The sequence below is a fragment of the Diplotaxodon limnothrissa genome, linkage group LG7 (assembly GCF_057381915.1).
Source record: "Diplotaxodon limnothrissa isolate DT_005_m linkage group LG7, D_limnothrissa_male_GT1.1, whole genome shotgun sequence".
Lineage (NCBI taxonomy): Eukaryota > Metazoa > Chordata > Actinopteri > Cichliformes > Cichlidae > Diplotaxodon > Diplotaxodon limnothrissa.
Genome location: NC_140602.1, coordinates 70,023,474 through 70,045,918, shown reverse-complemented (window position 1 = coordinate 70,045,918; position 22,445 = coordinate 70,023,474). Strand labels below are relative to the sequence as shown.

The following is a 22,445-nucleotide window of genomic DNA, read 5'->3' as shown; positions in this document are numbered from 1 at the left end:
GCGAGCCCAGGACTAATCGTGAGCTCAGAGGGGATCGGGCGTTTGCTGTGCAACACTGTGGCAGCACCAAAACTGTGGAATGAGTTGCCTTTACATGTTAGACAGGACCTTCCTTATCTGTTTTTAAATCACGTCTTAAAACATATTTATTTACCTTGGCTTTCAGCCAAACTTACAGGGGGATTTCCTGCACATTGCTTTCACTTTTTCACTCGGCGCCTGTCGCCGTCTTCTCTCGGCTGCTCTGGACTTTCCGTTTTACCATCCAAGCAGCTGATTGGCTCATTAGAAGCTGGGGCTGCGGACTTACTCTGGAGGCCTCTCTGCGGATGAATGCTGGTGATATGTAACACCCTCAGGTGCTTTTATGAGCCAGTTCCTCGTCAGCTGATGCAGATTACGTTTTTAGCTAGCACTATCATAAATTTATATCATAAATTTGGATATCGGCCGACACTGATATGAATCTGATACAGTTTTCTTTAATCAATAAAACTGTTTTTTTTTTAATATATCTTGCTGCATTTTGTATAAGTTCATACTCATGTTTAAATAAACAACACTAAAGCTATTCTGTTATACTGTATGTAAAAAATGCACTGCGCCCAAAATATTTCATAGTTCAGCAAAACTGATCAATCTAGTAAACTTAAACCTGCTCCATCCTCCCTATTCTGGTATTTTAAAGAGTACTTAGCAGAAATATTAGGCAACCAAACTAATAAGGTTGCAAACTCCCAGCAAAAAAAAAAAAAATAGGGAACCACCCCTCACGCTCCACGTCATGATGCTTAATCGACGTAATCAACCTTAATTTGATGCAGTGCGAAAAAAATGCACAGAAATAAATTTTTCAAGAAATATTAAATAGATTCAACATCTTTATTCAACAAAATTGCAGACTGCACAGATGGTTCCCAAAGGAAAAAGTACTATAGCTTACTAGGGTATATTAGACTTAACAGTTACTATATACAGTAATGGACTTCTATTCATTTTACATCAGATTAAAACTTTGGGTGTCAGATAATTATTTATTAAAAGCTCGACATTTTAAATGAGAATAAGAAAGAAAAGTATGTCTTTGTGCCCCCTTTTCCCTGTTCATGCCCTATCGGCCCCCCTGGCTAAACTTTGCTAGATCCGCCCCTGCACAGTTACCAGCCGTCAGCTGTAGAAAAAGATCCTGGAGTAGAAAGTAATATTAAATAAATTCTAACAACAGTTTAAGCTTAAACGTGCTGCTGCTGTTCAGCCGCTGGTTTCCTCTTTCTGGTGCAAAGTGGGCCAAAAACAAAGAAGAGAGAAAAGCCGATCAGCTGATCATTGATCAGTTTCATGATTGAAGTAGCAGCAGGAGAGGCAGTCGCTCCATATATCGGTTGATGAAATGCTGGTTTGGTAGCGAGGCTACAAATACTCAACCAGACCACAGGGCACGCCACAGCCTCTCGATCACGTGACCACACTGTTGCGACGTGCTACGGTTATGAGCCGAGTTACGCCGTGTTGCAAGTTTTGTGAGGTGCTTTTTTGATATTTAATGGATCGGATTACATTTTTTATTTCTCTCCGATCCAGTAATTTAGGTCAGTATCGGGCCGATACCGATACGTAATATCGGATCGATCCATCTCTAGTGCAGTTATTAAAAAAACAAACAAACAAAAAAACAAAACAAAAGACTTCACATTGAAGTACAAACATCATTTTTTGTTGGTTTGAAAAAGCCAAAAGTTTTCTGACCCCACAATTAGGATGAAGGGATAGGAGTTAAGCTCCTCCCCTCTGGGGTCTCCACTTTAACAAATGAGTCCTCAGAGTAACTCCCCACACTTACAGCTCCTTTCTTCGATGTGCTGACGTGACTGTATCAAAGCACGGAAGCTGCGAGTGCAGCAGGAAGCAGACGTCTAGATGCGACTTTCCTCCCTGGCTGGGACGCAGATGTCGAACGCTTTCATACCAGCGTCACGCTCGGCGGGTTTCTGAGGTCGAACCGCATCAGTGATTGGCTGACAGTGGAGCTAATTAAAGAGTGAGATTGAGTACTTCAGCAGAGCTTTCCACTAACAGGAGCACTTCTAATGAACAGCTTCCTGCCCGAGCCTATCACCTCCACACAGGTTTTCCTCCAGCTACACGCCACTCTGCATTCGGCGTCCACAGGACGTGCAGACACGCTCACAGGACGTCACTGAATAAAAACTGAGATGCACGACTGTTCAGCAGGGCCGTAATCCAGACAATAAACTGGACCTGATCTTTTCACAGAGCTCCACACTGGCTCAGCATCGGCAGCTCTGCACGCACATCACACCTGCTCAGAGGGGTGGAGTCATGAACGTTCAACCCAAGCTGATAAAACTGATGCATGTGTTTGTTACAGTATATCAGAAGGTGGTTTTTTTCTCTGCAACAGCCAAAGGCAAAGAAAAAGTACTGACGGACCAATCATTTCATTTTTGTGGCTGAGTTATTGGTACCACTGCAGCTGCATGAGGCTCAGCAGCAGTGAGAGGTCAGTGAAACATCAGAGCATTAATGAAGCACCTTTTCTCTAATCTAACGGGAGTTTTGTGGAGTGAAGGTGCAGAAAAGCTTTCTTTTTGGAATAATTTGGATTGACAGGAAGACAGCGCGGTGTCCGCTCGCCGTCGCAGCTCGTAAAGGTTTGCTGCAGAAACCGAGAGTCTCTCGCTTCTTGTTTGGTTCGTTGTTCGTGTGCACGGCTCTTCTTCAGCAGAATGGGAAACGATGTTCAGGCCGGGGTAGTGCGAGTGCCTCTGATGAGCGCTCATTTTGTTCTTCAAATAAACACACGTAAAATAAAACTACGCAGCCATCTACTGCGATAACGCTTTTCTCACCGTCCTCCGTCTCCTGCCACACGATGCCCTCCAGGTTCACGCTGGTTCCCGGCTCACAGGGTCCCAGGCACTCCGGCTCGGTCGCCAGCGCCGCGTCAACGGTGTTCACGGCGATCGAGCGTGTGCGGACCATGATCTGCTCGCAGGGAGACGAGATGTCGCCGCTGCTGGGGACGGAGCCGAGGAGGTGGAGAGGGGGAGGAGCTGGGGTGGAGACTGGAGACTCCATCTGGACGGAGGACAGAGAAGACGAGAGAGAAATCAAACACGTGAGTGCAACCACAGGAGAGCTGGAAGGAAATCCAACCTAATGTTTAGTTGGTGCCAAAACAAAGAGAACCACTTATCACGTTAAAGAAATAAAGATCATTTATTCCCCGTGACGGGAACAGCACCTTTGACCTTCTTCAATCCTTGGCTGCCCATCAAGGCAGCACTCAAACATCTACCGTCTCTCTCTGAGGTAAAACTGCAGCTTCTGTGAATGAAGTCTGGTGCAGAACATCTCCACTTCCTGTCTGACAGCAGGTTAAATGTCTATTTAAACTTCACGCCTTACTTCGTCTCTCTGCCAAAACACAGAGCCATCCCCATCTGAGAGGAAGCAGTTTTTAATTATGGTTTTAAAGTCCCACCTTGACCCACCTGGAACATACACGTTGGTTTTCAGGTAAATTTGACAGTGCTGAGAGCCGACGATGAGGGCGGTCCACACCGTCCTCTTCTTTAAGAATGAGAGCTGCTGCCTGGATGCAGGGAAAACCGCTGAGGAGCAGGAAAACCTCAGACTAGCTCTCAAAGACAGAATGACAGGGGGCGGGGTTACACCTCCACTATTGGCCACAGACCATCCTTGCTCCTCCTCATTCAGCCGGAGCAGTATTTATTACAAGCCACATTTCTTTCAAGGCCACAGGCTGATCAGCCTCTCTCTGGATCTCAGACGGAGGCAGAGGGCTGACGAGGGACCCGACAGAACCTCGGGCCACTCCGCTGGCCGGTGGGTTGACAAAGCGCTAGCCTGAGGAGTGAAGACGAGGAGCGTTTGCTCAAAGGTTTCTCTGTTTTATTGTCACCTGACAGCATAAACCGCCTTGAGACGTCTGCTGTTGTGATCTGGAGCCATACAAATAAAACTGAGTTTAACAGGAATCAGGCTTTAGGGTCTGGACTAGTGCTGCGCCATATCATACCGCTCACGGTAACACCGGTGTAACGTTGGGCAACGATAAGAAAATGAAACATGGCGATAGAATATGGGTAAAAACGCGCATGTGCAGTGCTTTTGTTTTCATACGCACATGGCGGAAAAAGCACGGCGGCGACGCAGAACGAGAAGAGTGAAAGCGGATCGTTGAGTGAAACAGATGAACCAGAACTGGTTTGTAAAAATGCTGCAGCTTCACTGGAACTGGTTCAGCTTTCGTCCGTCAGATACACAACAAAGCACTATTTTTGGTAGCGCGTGCTAGCGGGCCGTCGTTATTCATTCTACATGGTTGTGCTGAGGATGTCGGCCAGTTTCCACTGGAAATGCCTTTTGGTTAAACTGCCAGCAAGGAATTGCATTTGCACTGTTACATGTTTATATAATTTTAATGCACATAAAAAACAGCTGCTTGTTTAAGTGAAAATACACTGATGGAGTTTTTTTTGGGAGAAGGGAGCTGAAGGTTGACAGACGGATTGGTGCAGCGGCTGCAGTGATGCGGACGCTGCACCGGTCCGTCGTGGTGAAGAGGGAGCTGAGTGTAAAAGCGAAGCTCTCAGTTTATCGGTCGATCTACGTCCCTACCCTCACCTATGGCCACGAGCTGTGGGTAGTGACCAAAAGCTGGAGAGATTACAGGGAGTGCATAATTATTAGGCAACGTCCTTTCCTTTGGCAAAATGGGTCAAAAGAAGGACTTGACAGGCTCAGAAAAGTCAAAAATAGTGAGATATCTTGCAGAGGGATGCAGCAGTCTCAAAATTGCAAAGCTTCTGAAGCGTGATCATCGAACAATCAAGCGTTTCATTCAAAATAGTCAACAGGGTCGCAAGAAGCGTGTGGAAAAACCAAGGCGCAAAATAACTGCCCATGAACTGAGAAAAGTCAAGCGTGCAGCTGCCAAGATGCCACTTGCCACCAGTTTGGCCATATTTCAGAGCTGCAACATCACTGGAGTGCCCAAAAGCACAAGGTGTGCAATACTCAGAGACATGGCCAAGGTAAGAAAGGCTGAAAGACGACCACCACTGAACAAGACACACAAGCTGAAACGTCAAGACTGGGCCAAGAAATATCTCAAGACTGGTTTTTCTAAGGTTTTATGGACTGATGAAATGAGAGTGAGTCTTGATGGGCCAGATGGATGGGCCCGTGGCTGGATTGGTAAAGGGCAGAGAGCTCCAGTCCGACTCAGACGCCAGCAAGGTGGAGGTGGAGTACTGGTTTGGGCTGGTATCATCAAAGATGAGCTTGTGGGGCCTTTTCGGGTTGAGGATGGAGTCAAGCTCAACTCCCAGTCCTACTGCCAGTTTCTGGAAGACACCTTCTTCAAGCAGTGGTACAGGAAGAAGTCTGCATCCTTCAAGAAAAACATGATTGTCATGCAGGACAATGCTCCATCACACGTGTCCAAGTACTCCACAGCGTGGCTGCAAGAAAGGGTATAAAAGAAGAAAAACTAATGACATGGCCTCCTTGTTCACCTGATCTGAACCCCATTGAGAACCTGTGGTCCATCATCAAATGTGAGATTTACAAGGAGGGAAAACAGTACACCTCTCTGAACAGTGTCTGGGAGGCTGTGGTTGCTGCTGCACGCAATGTTGATGGTGAACAGATCAAAACACTGACAGAATCCATGGATGGCAGGCTTTTGAGTGTCCTTGCAAAGAAAGGTGGCTATATTGGTCGCTTATTTGTTTTGTTTTTGAATGTCAGAAATGTATATTTGTGAATGTGGAGATGTTATATTGGTTTCACTGGTAAAAATAAATAATTGAAATGGGTATATATTTGTTTTTTGTTAAGTTGCCTAATAATTATGCACAGTAATAGTCACCTGCACACACAGATATCCCCCTAAAATAGCTAAAACTAAAAACAAACTAAAAACTACTTCCAAAAACATTCAGCTTTGATATTAATGAGTTTTTTGGGTTCATTGAGAACATGGTTGTTGTTCAATAATAACATTATTCCTCAAAAATACAACTTGCCTAATAATTCTGCACTCCCTGTATATCTCGCCTTGGTGTTCCTGCGGATAAGCTGGAGGAGGTGGCTGGGGAGAGGGAGGTGTGGGCTTCTCTGCTTAGGCTGCTGCCCCCGCGACCCGGCCCGGATAAAGTGGAAGAAGATGGATGAATGTTTGTGTTTTTTTGCACTAATAAAGTTGTGGAGTTGTAAAGTATTTTGTCTTGTGTCAATTATATCGTCAGTTATATCGTTATCACAAATTTTCAAATGTATATGGTAGAGCTGGGCGATAGAACGATAACGATATGTATCGCGATATAACTTTTACTCGATAGAGAAATTAAGCTATCGCGATAGACCTCGCCGCTCGTCCTCTAAAAAAATTTTAAAAAAAAGGTCAGCCAATCCAAATTCAGTAGCGCAGAGCCGAACCAATCACAGCCGCAGCGTCACGTTGCGTGACTTGTTACGTGCAGCACAAGTGCCAAGCCGCACGTGTGTTTGTTTGGGAAGCAGCCAGCGGGTAATGGAGGAAATGAGTGTGCCGACTAGAAAAATCAACCGAGCGTGACCGAAGAGAAAACAGATGATGGTTCCAACGCCGGAGAGATTGTCGAACGGAAGAGCCAAAGAAGTTCCGTAGTGTGAAGGTATTTCGGCTATTTCAAGTCTGACAAAAAACAGAGTAGCGTGCACTGTAAATTGTGCCGAAAGCAAGTCTGGAAATACAATAAACTGGAGCATGCGTCACACTGTGCGCCACGTTATTGTTTCGGTGAAATGAATTTCTACAATACTGTTACTGTTAATTCTACTCTCTGCAGTGTTTAAATGCTTACATATACACACAGTTACTGTCCCTCCACACATACGACTCGGTTCTGCTTCTATGCCCCAGCTTTGTTTACTTTTTCCCACCGAGGCTTCTAGACTTCTGATTGGCCAACATTTCTGCACGGTTAGGAATCTAGCGCCACCTGCTGCTTTGGCATGTTCATAGCAGCGTTTTCCTTCATTTCTGCCTTTATGTGTGGACGGGATTATTTTTTAAAACGAAAACGGAAAATCTCCGTTTTCAAAAATACCCGTGTACGTGTGGACGTAGCCTCAGTCTCTGACTGGAAGCGCTAATTCGTCATTCGGCTTTTGTCAGACTAAAGTAACTGTTAAAACTGTTTGAAAAGCTAAGCTATACAACAAGGAGAGATTGAGAATTTCCTTTTAGTTCTCAGTTTATTTGATATTGACAAAAGTTAGTCAGTTTTGTCTGTTCTTCTGTAAAACAAACTAAGATTTATTTTTAGAATTAATATTTTGTTTCTAAGTGGAATTGACAGTTTAGTCTGTTTCGTTTGTTCTATTTTGAAACTTAAACAATCTAATCTTGAATTAACAGCTCACTCAGGACTTCAATCCACTGCAACTTTAACCTTTAATCGCAGTTTAATCTTGAATTAGCAGGCTCAGTTTACTCCCCACACTAACTCCAATAAATGGATGAATTTAAGGCTTTTTAAGGAACCACACAAACCCCAAAGCTGAAGCTTTCTGAAGTTATTCTTAAAAGAGTCGGTTTAACCTCTGACGAACAGTCCAGCTAGCTGTGAAGGAGAAGTGTGTTTACCTGAAATCAGCCCTGAAAAACACACCTGCCAGTGCAGTGAAATGATCAGCGGTAGAACAGAGGTCCAAAGACTCCTTTGTTAATGACGACACGGGTCTTAGTGCAGAAGCTTTAACAGTGGGATTATCTAAAATCAGAAACTGGGTTAGATTAGACCAAGTTTAACTTAGCTCAGGTTCACACGGAGCCACTTTTAGCTTGTCCACGGCCGACCGGGTCGGCAGTGACGAGCGCTTGGTTTGCTTTGGTTCTTTGTTCAGAGCTAAAAGCGAGCACATTTAGATCCTTTGACCACGAGGAGCACGCCGAAAACGACGCTCACATACATCATGTTCAGTGTGCAGCATGCGGGCTCCATCAACAACAAGGAGACACGATTATTTTCATTTGTTCAGGCATCAGCTTTATTCCTCTTACCTTTTCCCCACCCATCGCTTTCTTCAGATTTCGGCAGTCGCCCCCATCCACCTCTTCCTGCTCCGTCGTCACGACCTGGCCTATCCTGGCTGAGTCCAGCGGCGTGTTCCCGAGCTGCTCGGCCGTAGCGAGCTCGGGGGCCTGTTGGCCCTCAAAGGGTCCGCCTCGAGGTGCTCCTAACGGCAGCACCGAGGACTCTTTCTCAGCGTTCGCCGCTCCCGCCTCCATTTTCTCCTTCTTGCTTTTCCCAGACACCCCGTCCTTGTCCTTTTTCACCACAGGGAGGATGCGGGAGGGCTTACTCGACTTGTCCGTCCCCTTGCTCGGGGCAGAGTTGGCGTTCTGGGGCGGCAGGTCCCCGGGGACCCGGCCCTGAACCTCTTTTTTAGCTCCGTCTGAGTGCGGCGTCTTCACGCTCTCCTTAGAGTTTTTACTGCGCTTGGATTTGGATTTGCTCTCTTTGCCCGCCGTGGCGGACGCAGGGCTAACAAACTTTATATTGTCAGGTAAAGCTGCCACGGCGCTGGGAGGGGCCGCCATGCCCCCTCCCTCCTTGCTGCTCGACATCTCTAGCTTGTCCTTCTCTAAGTCGGCGTCCAGGTCAATGATCAGATTGCCAACACCGATATCCCACTCATCACCGCTGTCGTACGTGTCCACCGCGTTGGAGTCCACACCTTTCCCGCCTGCAGGGCCGCTGCTGAGGGACATCTTAGTAGGAGCGTCCCGGAGCGCCACAGGAGGGCTGCAGGAGGGCCACGCTCCTCCCAGCCGCAGGACGCCTCCTCAGGGCCGGACCCCACGCCTCCACCCGGCTCCCCGCATCGCCTCCTGCAGGAAGGACAGGTGAGACAAACCAGAAAAGAGCAGGTTAGATTAGCTTAGCCCCGCCTCCTGAGACAGAGTTCAGAAGTTATTTTTAACTTGATGACTATGATCGAAGGCCAGGAAGAGAACAACTTTACATTTTGAGTTGCTCATCCCAGTTTTACTGTTCAGGCGGGGGAACAAAGGCACATGTTAGGAAGAAATTCAGTCGTAAACCAAACCGTCAGATGTCAAGTCTGTCTGCGGTTTCACAGCGATTTACACCAGCACAAAAAGCCTGAACCCGTCTGCACGCTCGCTGGTTGGTGGGAATCACGAGGTTGTGAAACAAAGGCCCTGAGTGACAGCGAGGACAACGCCCCGGCTTAGCAAGATCACACAATAAGGAGGTGCACCCGATTCACAACGAGGGAAAAAAGGTGCAAGAATTAAGCTTAATGGTTTGATCACTTTCAGAATATCCATGGAAGAGATGTAGCTGAAAACATGAACTAAAACGAAATGTTTTATTCAGGATCGGAGTCTCAGGTTCATCTTTGGTCCACAGAGCATCTCAGCACCACTGCAGGCTGCGACTTCCTGCTTGCTGTCAGTTCTGTTACTTCACAAAGACGACTACTCGTCAGGATAACGGTGCGCTGAGGGAGAACATGCACACCTCCTGCTCTAAAGCCTCCTTCAGGCCACTGATCACAGGACAGGAGCTCGTTGACCCCTGACCTTCTGACAATGCAAAGCAGCAGGAGCAGATGTGGGGAGGAGGCGGTGCAATGTTAACATCCTAAAGCCCCACCAACTCCACCCTGAGGCTAATTAAGGCATATGTCTGATCAGTCCATATGTGGAGAGGAGGCGGGCTGAAGCGCTCACTGAAATGTCTGTGACGTGAACGCCCACGATACCGTACCGCTGCCGCAGCTGATTTATTCAAGTCCCAGCGCCGTTTACGAAAACAGGAAGTCGTTCCCGCAGGAGGGCGGCACACTGCAGACGACCCAGGAAAATAAGTCCAGCAGAGCGGACTGTTTCCCTGGTACTCCTGAAGCCTGTTGATTAATACTCATCCTGTCCAATTAAACCATTGTTCAAGAAACAAACTGTACAAACAGCTTCACAGCTGTGGGTCTGCTCCGCCTTGTTTTTGCACCGCAGCCTGCGCACCGTTGCCCTGCGTGCAGCCTCTAAAGGTTAAAGATCGTTAAACAGCTTCTGCAGTGATCCTACAGGATGCTGCAGGGCGAGCAGTCTTTACAAAGGTTAATCTTATTATACAGTTATTGAGGAAAAATTAACAGCTGCAGGCAAAAAACTGTTAATGGGAACTCTTCTGTTTTTAAATCAGTGTGTTCCAAACTTACAGATCATTTAAATTAATAATTTAAAGAAAACCACATTTGAACATTCAAAACGTGCAGATGATTCTTGAGATGAAGCGTCCAATTATTAAAGCCCCTCCTCACCACCAGCCTCCACACAGACGCAAAGAGGTGAACTCCAGAGTGTTTAAGCAGCTTCTGCTTAAATCGTGCAGCATCATGAAGAGGAACGAGACGAGCTCCACCTTGCTTCTCTCAGGTGAGCTTCACCTGAGGATGCTCTGAGTTTAACTGCATGTCTCATCTGTTGCTCACAGGTGTTTTTACCTGCACACTAAATTGTCCAAATGCAGTTCGTTTCAGAGCCGCATGAGATTCAGTCCTGACTCTGTGACGCGTGTTTCATTATTCTTAATAATTATTTGTAAAAAGGCCCAACAGTAGATTTTCCATGAAGGCATTAAAATGTTATTTATTCTAATAATAATAATAATAATAATAATACCACCACATACTATGAACATCACAGTATCTCCTGATAAACACTGTGATAAAACCTTCCTTTTGCAGGCACAGTGACTGCTACCTGCATTCAGGAAATCTCGTCTTATTATCGCCACACCTGCCCCCACCTGCAAGAGCACAACAGAGAAACATCCACCCTTCAAAGCAGCGTTTCCACCCACCAAACACCAAAACAAACACGTCGTTGTGAAATTCATCCAGATTAAGGCCTGACTGGGATTTCCACAAGTTCACAAAGATCTGATTCAAAACTCATCCACGAGGATAAGAACCCAACAAAAACCAGAGTGATGGATGTGTCTGAGGTTTTTGTGGACGGCCGTACAGAACGGAGCTCTAACCGCAGCATTTAGAGAAACTCCTGGGATTCATACTTCTGTGACTCTACTGTACACACTGGTTAACCTTTAACCCGTCTGGCAGCAGTGCTACGAAGCACACTAACCGAGGAGACGAGGAGGCAGATGGACAGACAGGAGCTGTAGACATAATCCTGCTGCTAATGATTCAACTGCTCTGAGAAAACACACCAGCAACACCGAGCCGAACACACCATGACTGAGGCCGGTGCCAAACTCCAAAAGCTGAGCCATCAGACGCTCCTCCATCCATGACTCAGTTCAAACCTTTACCAAGTGATTATTTTGCAAATGTCACATATTACTATAAAACAGAAACAGAGTGTCAGTTGGACAAACATTCAGCCATCGATTACCCCGTCACTTAACTGGAAGAGAAATGCTTTTGTCTTATTAATAAACAATAATAAACACCCAAAACCACGTTTTATCTGTCAGAACAACTACTAAACCTTTGGATGTATTTATGCACCATATTAAAAACATTTTCTTAAATGCAAAAATATATAAATAATGTCAAGTAGAGTCAAAGGTCAAATAAAATAAAACAAATATGCAGTCAAAACTACGGCATAAAAACGGACCTGTACCGTCTTCTTGGCAGGCTTTCTGACGTTAGCGAAGTTTTCATGCTGCTGTTACAGCAGCCGGGCACCCCACGCCCCCCTTTAGACTCACCCCTGTTTGCCTCTCTGTAAAATAGCAGCCTGCCGTCAGCCTTCATCAAGCTTAAACTTACAAGCTTTCACGTTTCCACAGTAAAGGTTTTAATGGTGATCACAGCCACCGCGCTGCTGTTTTCTTTCACTCAGCCTCAACGCAGCGTGACAGTACGTGGTGTGTAAACAGTCTCCGCCCCCACGTTAAACTGTGCCAGCGCCATCGTCCCTGCTGCTGTTGTGTTCTCAGTGTTTCATAAAAACGTTTCTACTGCAGGTCTGCTTTTAGCAGATGTGGGAGAAACGCTCGTTTTAATAAAACGGCTTAAACGCAAAGAGAATTTTTTATAATCAAATAATTGGAATTACTCGATGAATCGTTGATGAATCACACTCACTTGGATTGCACAGGTCGCCTGATAGACGGGAACCATCTGCAGACAGACGGTCAGCGTGCGGACACGAGGCTCTGTCACCGAGCACAACTCAAGGCGACTCGGCAGCTGGTTGTATCCCGGTTGTATTCCTGGAGAACAGGAAGAGTTAAATGTGACTTCCTGTGCATGTAGACAACAAGAGACATGTGATGTTCACTGATTCAGCAGTTAACTGCTGTAGTATCACAAACGTGGCCTCTTCCAATCGCTGACTGACGACAAAAAACCAAAACCACCGAGATAAACTTCTGTTATGGAATAAAACAGATGCTAACCATGTTTAGCTTTGAGGACGTAACTTGATGTTGGAAAAAAGTGATAAATCTCAACATATGTTAATGCAACATTCACCATTCTAACATTTTACATTATGTTAACAATGTCACATCGTGACTGAAGTACTGCGATAACATCGTGGGGATGTGGGATGACTCCCACCTCGACAAGTGGTTCAGCGAGTTTGTGTAAGGAGAGCAAATGAAAACACACTGCAGCAAACAGAAGCATGGCTCAAAAGCAGAATATAATGAAATATATTTTACACGTGATGACCTGTGGATAAATAAATATCTGACCTCTGGGGTTTGTCCTTGATGCTCACTGGGCTGTCATTCTCAGCTCATTGTTACTTAACTATCCTCTCATTTCTGACGTGTTCTCTCGTTTGTTTGAGTGTAAAACTGATTAATAAAGCTAGGAAAGCCCTGCTTTGGAGGCCTATCGGGGGTCCTGGCTGGGCGTGGGGCTCTCTGGAGGCCTGGGAATGGCGAGGAATCACCCAGGAGTAACTGAAAGACGTTTCTGGAGACAGAAAGGTTCCTGTCAGATCTACAGAGACCCTGAAAAGGCTAAACCATCTGTTCTCCTGCTACGGCTGATTGTTTTTTTTGTTTTCATCAGTAAAAACAATCAAACTACACATTAAAAAGCTGTGACGTTACCCACGCTGCACCTCCAAAGGCAGCAAACACCATTTTTCGCACAGACTCCTAATCTGCCTGTGCAAAAATGACTGAGTGGATTAGCTGCTGGCATTCATACCGCGGGGCTCCTCTCAGATCAGACTTTCTGCTCAACTGCCTCCAATGCCACACTTAATTAAAGGCAGCCAGGTGGCGAGACCTCCAGCAGCTGGAGAGAAAGAGGAGCCTGTTTCTGTGAAAATCCACCCTGAGAAGCTCTGGCTCCGGCACAGAGCTCCGCCAGCCGGGCTTTTCCCCAGCAGCAGGACAGAATCAAACCCGCCGTTCTGACGGAAACTTGGCCCGGGCGTCGCTCTCTACGCTACACGTCCCACACAGGCTGAATCCACGCCGCGGTGATTAACAGGCTGCCGGGCATCCTCTGTGAAGCACTGCGGGAGGAGGAAGACGAGGCTGGGAAAGCTAGCGTTGCCCCCGCATCGGCCGGCATACTTTGCATCTATCTGTGATTTAAAGGTAAAACTAGGGCTGGGCGATATGGCCTAAAATCCATATCGTGATATAATTTGAAGCATAAGTGGTAACGATATATATCACGATATATTCTTTTCTTCTGTATAACGTATTTTCCACACTATAAGGCTTAAAATCCTCTAATTTTCTCAAAAATTGAAACTCTAACCGATTTGGGCAGAAATCTGTTAAAATGTTTTAGTACAGCTTTGGTAAGCTGCACTGCTTGATGGATTGTCAGAGCATTACGGCTGCCGTAGTGAGGAGCTTCGCGGAGTAATCTGGGTCCAAAACGCCGTCCTATTCAGGTCCCAAAGTCAAACGAACACAGAGTTAAAAACGGTCTAAATTCTTCCATCTTTAATAAAATGATCAGCGTTGCTGCTTTATCAGGTGTAACAATGAAGTTTAACATCCAGGCATCCATGAAAACAGAATTTATTACACTTAACGAGTTAGAAGTTAGCAGGAAGTTAGCAGAAGTTAGCTCGCTAGTTTTGCTAGTTACCTAAGCATGATGTAGCATGTTCTGACTGAGAGATTTCTGAAAACATTCAAACGTACAGCTCTGCTATCACTTCCAACATGAATGAAGACAGAAAACTAAACAGCAGATTAGGGCTGGGCCATATTATACCGTTCACGGTAATACCGGTATAATGTTAGGCAACGATAGGAAAATGAAATATCGCGATAGAATGGGAGTAAAACGCGCATGCGCAGTGCCTTTGTTTTCATACGCACATGGCCAATTGTTGAGTGAAACAGATGATCCAGAATTGGTTTGTAAAAATGGTGCAACTTCAGTGATGTGGAACTGGTTTGGTGTTTGTCCGTCAGATACACAACAAAGCACATTTTTTTGCAGAACATGCAAGCGGCCGTTGTTATTGTCGTATTTGTCGGACTAAGATGCTCTTAAATCTGGGAGTAATCTGGGTCCTAAACTCCGTATGCTTCAGGTCAAACAACACTGCAGCATCACTGAGAGTTAAAAACTGTCTAAATTCTTTCATCTTTAATAAAACGATCAGCATTGCTGCTTTACCAGGTGTAACTATGAAGTTTAACTTCCAGGCATCCATGAAAACAAAAGTTATTACATTTAACGGAGTTAGAAGTTAGCAGGAAGCTAGCGGAAGTTAGCTCGCTAGTTTCGCTAGTTACCTAAGCATGATATAGCATGTTCTGACTGAGAGATTTCTGAAAAAAAATCAAACGTACAGTTCTGCTATCACTTCCAACATAAATGAAGACAGGAAACTAAACAGCAGTGACGTTTGTAGGGTTACTGAAGTTGGGCTAGCTGGTATATAATGATGTGCTACGTGATCGCTAGCGACACAGCTATGTTAGCATAACATAAACAGTGAAGCTGGAGGACGAACACTAACACTTTTCCACTTATAAAAGTTAACGTGAAGGTTCTTCATGGTTAGAGACAAATGCAATCGCATGGCAGGATGCTGTAAACGGACCAAACTTCAGTCAGGAGAACAACTGAGATAATCCATCCACAATACGAGGTTAGTCATTAATATACTGCAACAACATGGGAATAGAGCAGCTGCAGAGAATTCAACATTAATGAATCAATGGTACAGAAGTGGAGGAAGCAAGAAGAATGAGTTTAATAAAGTTTGATTTATCTGACTGCTTTGTTTCGCTTAATGTGCCTTATAATCCCGTGCACCTTATGGTCCGAAAAATGCGTACTGCACACTGCAGTTTAATGTTGCAAAGCACCTCTTTTTAACTTCAGTGGATATTATACATGGTTATGCTCAGGATATGTCAGCCCATTTCTACTGGAAATGCCTTTTGGTTAAACTTTCAGCAAGGAATTTGCATTTGCACTGTTAAATTTTTATAAAGCTTTAATGTACATAAAAACCAGCTTCTTGTTTAAGTGAAAATAAATGGAAGGTTGTCTTTTTGCGCTAGTAATGTTGTGGAGTTGTATTTTGTCTCGCATCAATTATATCGTCGGTTATATCGTTATCGCAAATTTTCAAATATATATCGTGATAAATATTTTTGGCCATATCGCCCTGCTCTACAGCAGATATATCCGACTGCTTTGTTTTGCTTAATGTGTCTTATATTCCCGTGCACCTTATGGTCCAAAAAATACGTATTTGACTTTTTTATTTGGCACACTGCAGTTTAATGTTGCAAAGCACCTCTTTTTAACTTCAGTGGATATTATACATGGTTATGCTCAGGATATGTCAGCCCATTTCTACTGGAAATGTTTTTTGGTTAAACTTTCAGCAAGGAATTTGCATTTGCACTGTTACATTTTTATAAAGCTTTAATGTACATAAAAACCAGCTTCTTGTTTAAGTGAAAATAAATGGAAGTTTTTTTCTTTTGTGCTAGTGAAGTTGTGGAGTTGTATGCTGTCTCGCATCAATTATATCGTCAGTTATATCGTTATCAAAAATGTTCAAATATATATCGTGACAAATATTTTTGGCCATATCGCCCTGCTCTAGTCTCCACTGAAGACATACTGAACAGAGGTGAGCATGGACATTCACACTCCAGGTGTAGGGATGGGTAGGTTCTGACATAAACGGTAGTAACCAGACCGAAAAGCAGCGCACATTTCGGTGCTTTATTTTGGTGCTTTTTTTCCCCGAGATGTCACACACTTTGGATTCTAGCCAATCATTTTACGTTTCCAAGCGTAGTAGGCGGGCCCAGGTACGTACGTTCTTTTAGAGCAGAGCTACAGATTAAAAATGCCCAAGGCGAAGCGGTCAAAGTCTGGCTGTACTTCACAGCAAAAGATGCAAACTCAGCAGCAACAAGTGCTTTAAGCTGATACTGTGCAAAGGCCGAGAAATGCGCCGTATGATAGCTTGCTGCGAGACCTCACAGCGAGCACATCTACTGCGGGTGTGGTGCCTGTTATCGGACCCGGAGTTAGCAACATCCCCCAAGAACCCGAAGAGGAGAGTCCTGGCCCGTAGCCCTGCCAGTGTAGCAGAAATGATGAGGATGATGATGCAGCAGCAGCCGTTCTTCTCTGCGTGAGTAGCTTAATGTTGTTCGTGTGTAATTTACGTTGAGTAGGCTAACCACGTTATTACATTAATGCAGGTAAGGTGAACTAGCAAACATCATCATAGCTACATGCGTCTGTCTTCTTGTTTGATAGAGTGATACCATATATGCCCTATCCGATTGTTCAGTCTGACGTCACTAGCCGTGTCTGGGCCTAAACTCCGCTGCAGGTCCATATATCAAACAATCACTGTGGCATTACTGAGAGTTGAAAAACTGTCTAAAGTCTTTCATCTTTAATAAAATGATCAGTGTTCTGCTCTACCAGGTGTAACAACTGAGTTTAACATCCAGGCATCCATGAAAACGGAATTTATGCCATTTAACGGAGTTAGAAGTTAGCAGGGCGTTAGCTCGCTAGCTTCTATCTAAATACAATATAGCATGTCCTGACTGCGGGGTTTTGGAAACAAATTAAAACGTACAGCTCTGCTATCACTTCCAGCATAAATGAAGACAGAAAACTAAACAGCAGTGACGTTTGTAGGGTTACTGAAGTTGGGCTAGCTGGTATATAATGATGTGCTACGTGATTGCTAGCGACACAGCTATGTTAGCATAATATAAACAAGCTAACTTTTTTTCCACTCGATAAAAGTTAACGTGAGTGTTCTCGGTGGTCAGGAACAAATGTAATCGCATGGCAGGATGCTGTAAAAGGACCAAACTTCAGCCAGGAGAACAACTGAGATAATCCATCCACAACACGAGGTTAGTCATTCATATACTGCTGCATGGGCTGGGCTGTAGTTACATCCTAAGGTTTTAAAAACTGAGCTTAAATAAATGATTAGCGGTAATAAAAGCCGAGGGAGGTCAACAGTGATCACTGACTGTTTTAGGAGCTTTTTGAGATTAAATAGAAGAAAATACAAAACATTAAACATGTTAACAACACAAAAGCCATATTAAACGCAGACTTTAGGCCCGGAAGTAGGATTCGTCGTGTCATCCCTGAACAACCGGATAGCTGCAGAAAAGGCCATCATTGTTATCTTTTTACAAACAGCTAAACATGAGAGGTTTTAGGACAAAGTTTGTGTTTTCCATTGTTTAAGCATCGGTTCCAACTAGGGCTGAACGATATATCGCATTTGCGATAATATCGCGACATGATCAAGTGCAATTTTCTAACCGCAAAGGCTGCGATTATACTCTGGACATGTCCAAATTCATGGGCTGCATCCTCCTGAGGCCGCATTTGTAGACCGATTACGTCACAGCGACGTGCCGAAGGCTGTCCAAATTACTACCATATCCCAGAATTCATAGTGCGGCCCAGCCAAACTCCAGTTTCCAGCAATGGCGGCCGCTACTAAGTTTTAAAATTACTCATACTAATCTTTCTGGGTCACAAAATAAACTTTTAACATATTTTCAGGCGAGAAAGTAGTTGTGTAAACATCAAATATCTGCTCGGTTTATCAAGATATCCCATATTTGCAAAAGTGCTTCGACGTTTTCAGAGGCGTCTGCTACCCACCAGCTCGACAGCTAGCCGGGAGCTCGAGGATTACTGATGCGGCCGAGAACGGCACAACTCCCGGCACATCATTTTCAGATCACCGCGGAGTTTCGCTGCTCGGGTTAAACGTAATATATAAGTCACTTAGACAACCTAAAAATGTTATTGTTGGGCTTTTTTCAGTGTTTTGTTTGTTCGTGAGTAAATCGGTTTGGCTGAGATTAAAGTTATTAGATTAGATAAAATAAAACTTTATTAATCCCCCGGGTGGGTTCCTCCTTGGTTTTCACACAGCTGACTTAACGTCAAACAGAAAACTTATTAAACAGAAGTATGAGACAGTCGAGAATTTACACCAGTGTCTGGTTATATTTTAGATAGCAAGAAGCAGACGGCCGAGTTTATTAAACTCCACCGAGACAGCGGTGACGCTAATCAGAACTAGACCGTCCAATTTCACGCCTTTAAACTTTAAAGGCGTGTTTGTGTGTGTGTTTATACAATTGCTATTATGTTTGCACTTTATGTGTAATGTTACTGACTGCAGAGATCAGTAAGATGTGTGTATTTTTTATTTATTAGTTTTATTTATTTAATATTATTTTTTAATTGAATGACTGTCTAGTAGTTCACAGATGTCGAAAAACTGAGTGTGGTAAAGCCACTGATTTTTTTTTATGTATATTTCTGCAATCTGCACATTGTACTGACTTTCATTTTAATGTTTACACCAGGGTTCCTTGTCAGCACTTTATGCTCAGATGTTTGTAAGCTAAAAATAAACTATTGTGTATGTTCAAATATACTGTTGTGATTGAAGAAGTTAAATAAAAATGTCAGTCATCAATTCATGCATCACCTCATGTCATCATAACAGAGGTCTGTCTTCCAGGAAAGAACAGTTTAAAATTAATGTAATATAGTATTGGCCATACTATATGATGTATTGCTTGTCTTTGTTTAATAATACAGAAGACAAAGACCTTAAAAAATAATCGCATATCGCATCGCAATCGCAATATTGGGGCAAAAAAATCGCAATTAGATTATTTTCCATAATCGTTCAGCCCTAGTTCCAACCAAAGGAGGTATGTTGTATCAACAGAAAAGGCTAACTAGGTTACCATTTTTGCAGAAAAAAAAAAAAGAGACTGCTAAAAATAAAAACATAAGAGATTTTTGGACACAGTTGATGTTCTCCATTCTTTAAGCACCGGTTCGAGCACCGTTTAAGCACCGGCACCGTTTCAAAAGTACCGGTTTGGCACCGGTACCGGATAAAACCTAAACGATACCCATCCCTATCCAAGTGTCCTAACAAGACACTTTCACAAGCACACAAAAAGCTGAACAGTGTGCTTTATTGTGTGAACTCATTATTGTGCAAAGTAAAACTGACTTAGTGATCATTCATATGTGTTCAGACTGACGGGGATTCAGCTCATAAATCATGACCCGGTGCTCTGCCAACAGCTGCCTTTATAAGATAGTTACTGGTATCAGTAACTCTGCCTCTGCATTCACATGCTGTCGCATCAATGCTGCACCACACAGCACCAAGTTTGACCGTCCAGTAAGAGAAAACGACAAAATCTGTCACTGACGTAAAACATTTTTTAATTAAGGTTTCATTTATTCAAGCCAAGTTACATTTGGCTTATAAAAATAAAATAAATGCACGTTTTGACCCCAAAAACAAAGACAAGCCAACTCTGATCGGTACTGATATCAGCACCCATGAGGACATCGGTCACAACATATTCAACATTAATCCCGATACTCAGTTTAGTCCAGATATTTTCCACTTTACGAGCTTTAAATGTTCTTATAGAACCCTCCTTGCACAATTATTAATGATTACACGGCCATTAAAGCAGGATTCAGGCGTCATTTATCTACAAGTGCTTCAGCTGTTTATTATCCTCTCCTCTGCATTTAAGAAACAAAAATGTCTGGCAGCAGTGTTGCCAACTCCTCAGTAAGGAAAATCGCTATTGGCGGTCCTAAAAGTCGCCAAATGACGTCATCGCCTAATTTGCATAATTGGTCATGCTAATGTAATTGTAACCTACACTGTTGGAGAGAGAAATAACATCGTGGAAGAGACAAAGTGAGTAAAAAACGTCCTAAATGCATTTAGAGTTTATTTAGAACTACAAATTAAATTTCTTTTAGTAATTATTGTTTTTTTTAATGTCACAATTCCAACCCTGCTTGTTTACCCGGGCTTGGACCGGCAAAAGTGACCCGAAATTGGTGCTCTGGTGGAGTTACTTGGTGTGTGTGTGTTTATAAGTAGTTTTAAACCTTGTGATTCACAAAACAGCATAACAGTAAAGGAAGAACTGACTGCGTTACAGTCAGTGCAGGAGCAGCGGCTTCGCTCATGCGCGATTCATTTGCAGTTTGGGCGCACAGGTGTGAACGTCTCCTGCAGCTGGGGGAGGACTGTCCTCCGCCTGTGAGCGCTTTGGCACGGGCGAGGTGCCCACGGCAGCACCGCTGCCTGTTGAGAGTATGAGCGATCCGCGTTTTCACGTCAAAAAGTCGTCATAAATAAGTCTCCAATAACACCAGAAAAAGTCGCCAGATTTGTCGCTAGTCGCTTTTTTAGAAAAAAAGTCGGTAAGGGGGTCTGAAAACTCGCTAAATATAGCAACAAAGTCGCTAAGTTGGCAACACTGTCTGGCAGTCTGAAGACGCTATAAACAGAAGAAAAACTCCCATGCAGCTAACAGCCGGTTCATGTGAAGACACGGTGCAAACACCCAACCGTGGCTGCAGTGGAGCAAAGGGATTTACAGCCAGTGAAAACAGGTCAGACACTGAGGTGCTTACAGCAGACACACAGTGCTGAGGACACTGATGATGACGATAACACAAAGTGCTCCTGTGAGGGACAGCTGGCAAAAACAATCCACCTTATACTGACAGATGAAGCCACAGACAGAGTTCACTCAAAATCCTGAAATTCAAACTGAGGAACAGAAGCTCTTAAACATCTTTGAGCAGCGTGACGACACCATGTGGTTAAAAACACCTCGAGGCCAAAGGTTCAACCTCAAGCTAAACAAAACATCCCCAACACGAGACCGTGAGGGTGAGCGCACCGGTACAGGTCAGAGGTCAGCCCACGCGGTTCCAGCCCTGTTGCTGTCCACGCCTCATTTCTACCGATTGACATTATGGGTCCTAATACAGCGGCGCCGTGGCGAGCCGCAGCAGCTCCTGCTGTTTTTACATTTTTCTTGTTCTTTCTAATAATTTCACGTGTCGTCGTTTCCATGCTTTACAGCAGTTTGTTCCAACTCTGTCCATTAATCATTTTTCACATTTCCCTTTCTGATGTTAATGAGTCATTTGCTGTGTTTCTCTCATAATTTCCTCTCATTTTGAACAGTTTCCAGTCCTTTTAGATTAGTCATTGATTATTGTTCCTTTCATAATTTTCCTTGTAGTTTCCAACAATGCTGCACACGGACGACCACGTTTCATGCACCCAAACTGTCTCTAAGATTAGACTCAGGACGGGTTTGTGACTCCTCCTTACTTACTTTGAAGAATCAAACATCTCTGAACCACACGTGCAAACCTTCATCGGTTTAGTCACAGTTCAGGTGATGAGGGTGAAGTGAGCAGCAGCGCCTCCTGGGCCTGATGCGACAACCGCCAGAAAACAAACTAAACACAGAACGGTTCACCTGCAGAGCTCTGTCATGCAACTGTCAGAGCCAGAAGTGGAAACACCCGCATCCTGTTTAACCGTTAACGTGTTCAAACATTACAGCGAAAAGTGGCTTCAGTGAGAAAATACACTTCATACTCGACATGCTTCCTCCCTGAGAGACAGACCTTTACTGCAGGCGCCTCAGCTGCTGCCCGTTTCTGGGTCTTTCTGTCCACGGTGGCGTCTTCTGTTTGGATGCCGAGCCGGCCTGAAGTCCGCTGATCGACTCAGACATTTAACACTACTGCCCTTGTTTCTCTTGGGCTGCTCTTTGGTTGCTTTCTCAGCATGTTTTGGGTCCTTGTTTACTGTGAAGCATCAGCTTATCAGGTCTGAGAGTAGCAACAGAGCAGTAACTGCCCTGCTCGAGATAACCAATGAGGACAGGGGTTACTAGAATAGGTCTGCATGTTAAATACACACTGAAAAAACAATAAAACTCCCACTTTCATGCTGTGGTCTAAGGGTTTTTCTCCCTAGATAACTTTAGCCACACACGGCTTACAAATTTCTACCTGACAGC

The 22,445-nt window shown here is 44.3% G+C and overlaps 1 protein-coding gene across 2 annotated transcripts in view; it reads right to left on the bottom strand.

Moving 5' to 3' along the window:
- The window catches only part of LOC146629754 (zinc finger protein 609-like), a 35,473-nt gene that overhangs the window by 8,519 nt on the left and 4,509 nt on the right, over window positions 1–22,445 (bottom strand). Inside the window, exons 2-4 of one of the 2 annotated variants that reach the window (XM_085360221.1) lie at window positions 12,184–12,311; window positions 8,099–8,929; window positions 2,871–3,099 (exon numbers count right to left, since the gene is read on the bottom strand). In XM_085360221.1, the coding sequence (XP_085216347.1) occupies window positions 2,871–3,099; window positions 8,099–8,809 (940 nt within the window). In that variant the 5' untranslated portion in view covers window positions 8,810–8,929; window positions 12,184–12,311. The remainder of the gene's footprint in view (window positions 1–2,870; window positions 3,100–8,098; window positions 8,930–12,183; window positions 12,312–22,445) is intronic. The other variant, XM_085360222.1, reaches the window with a different exon arrangement.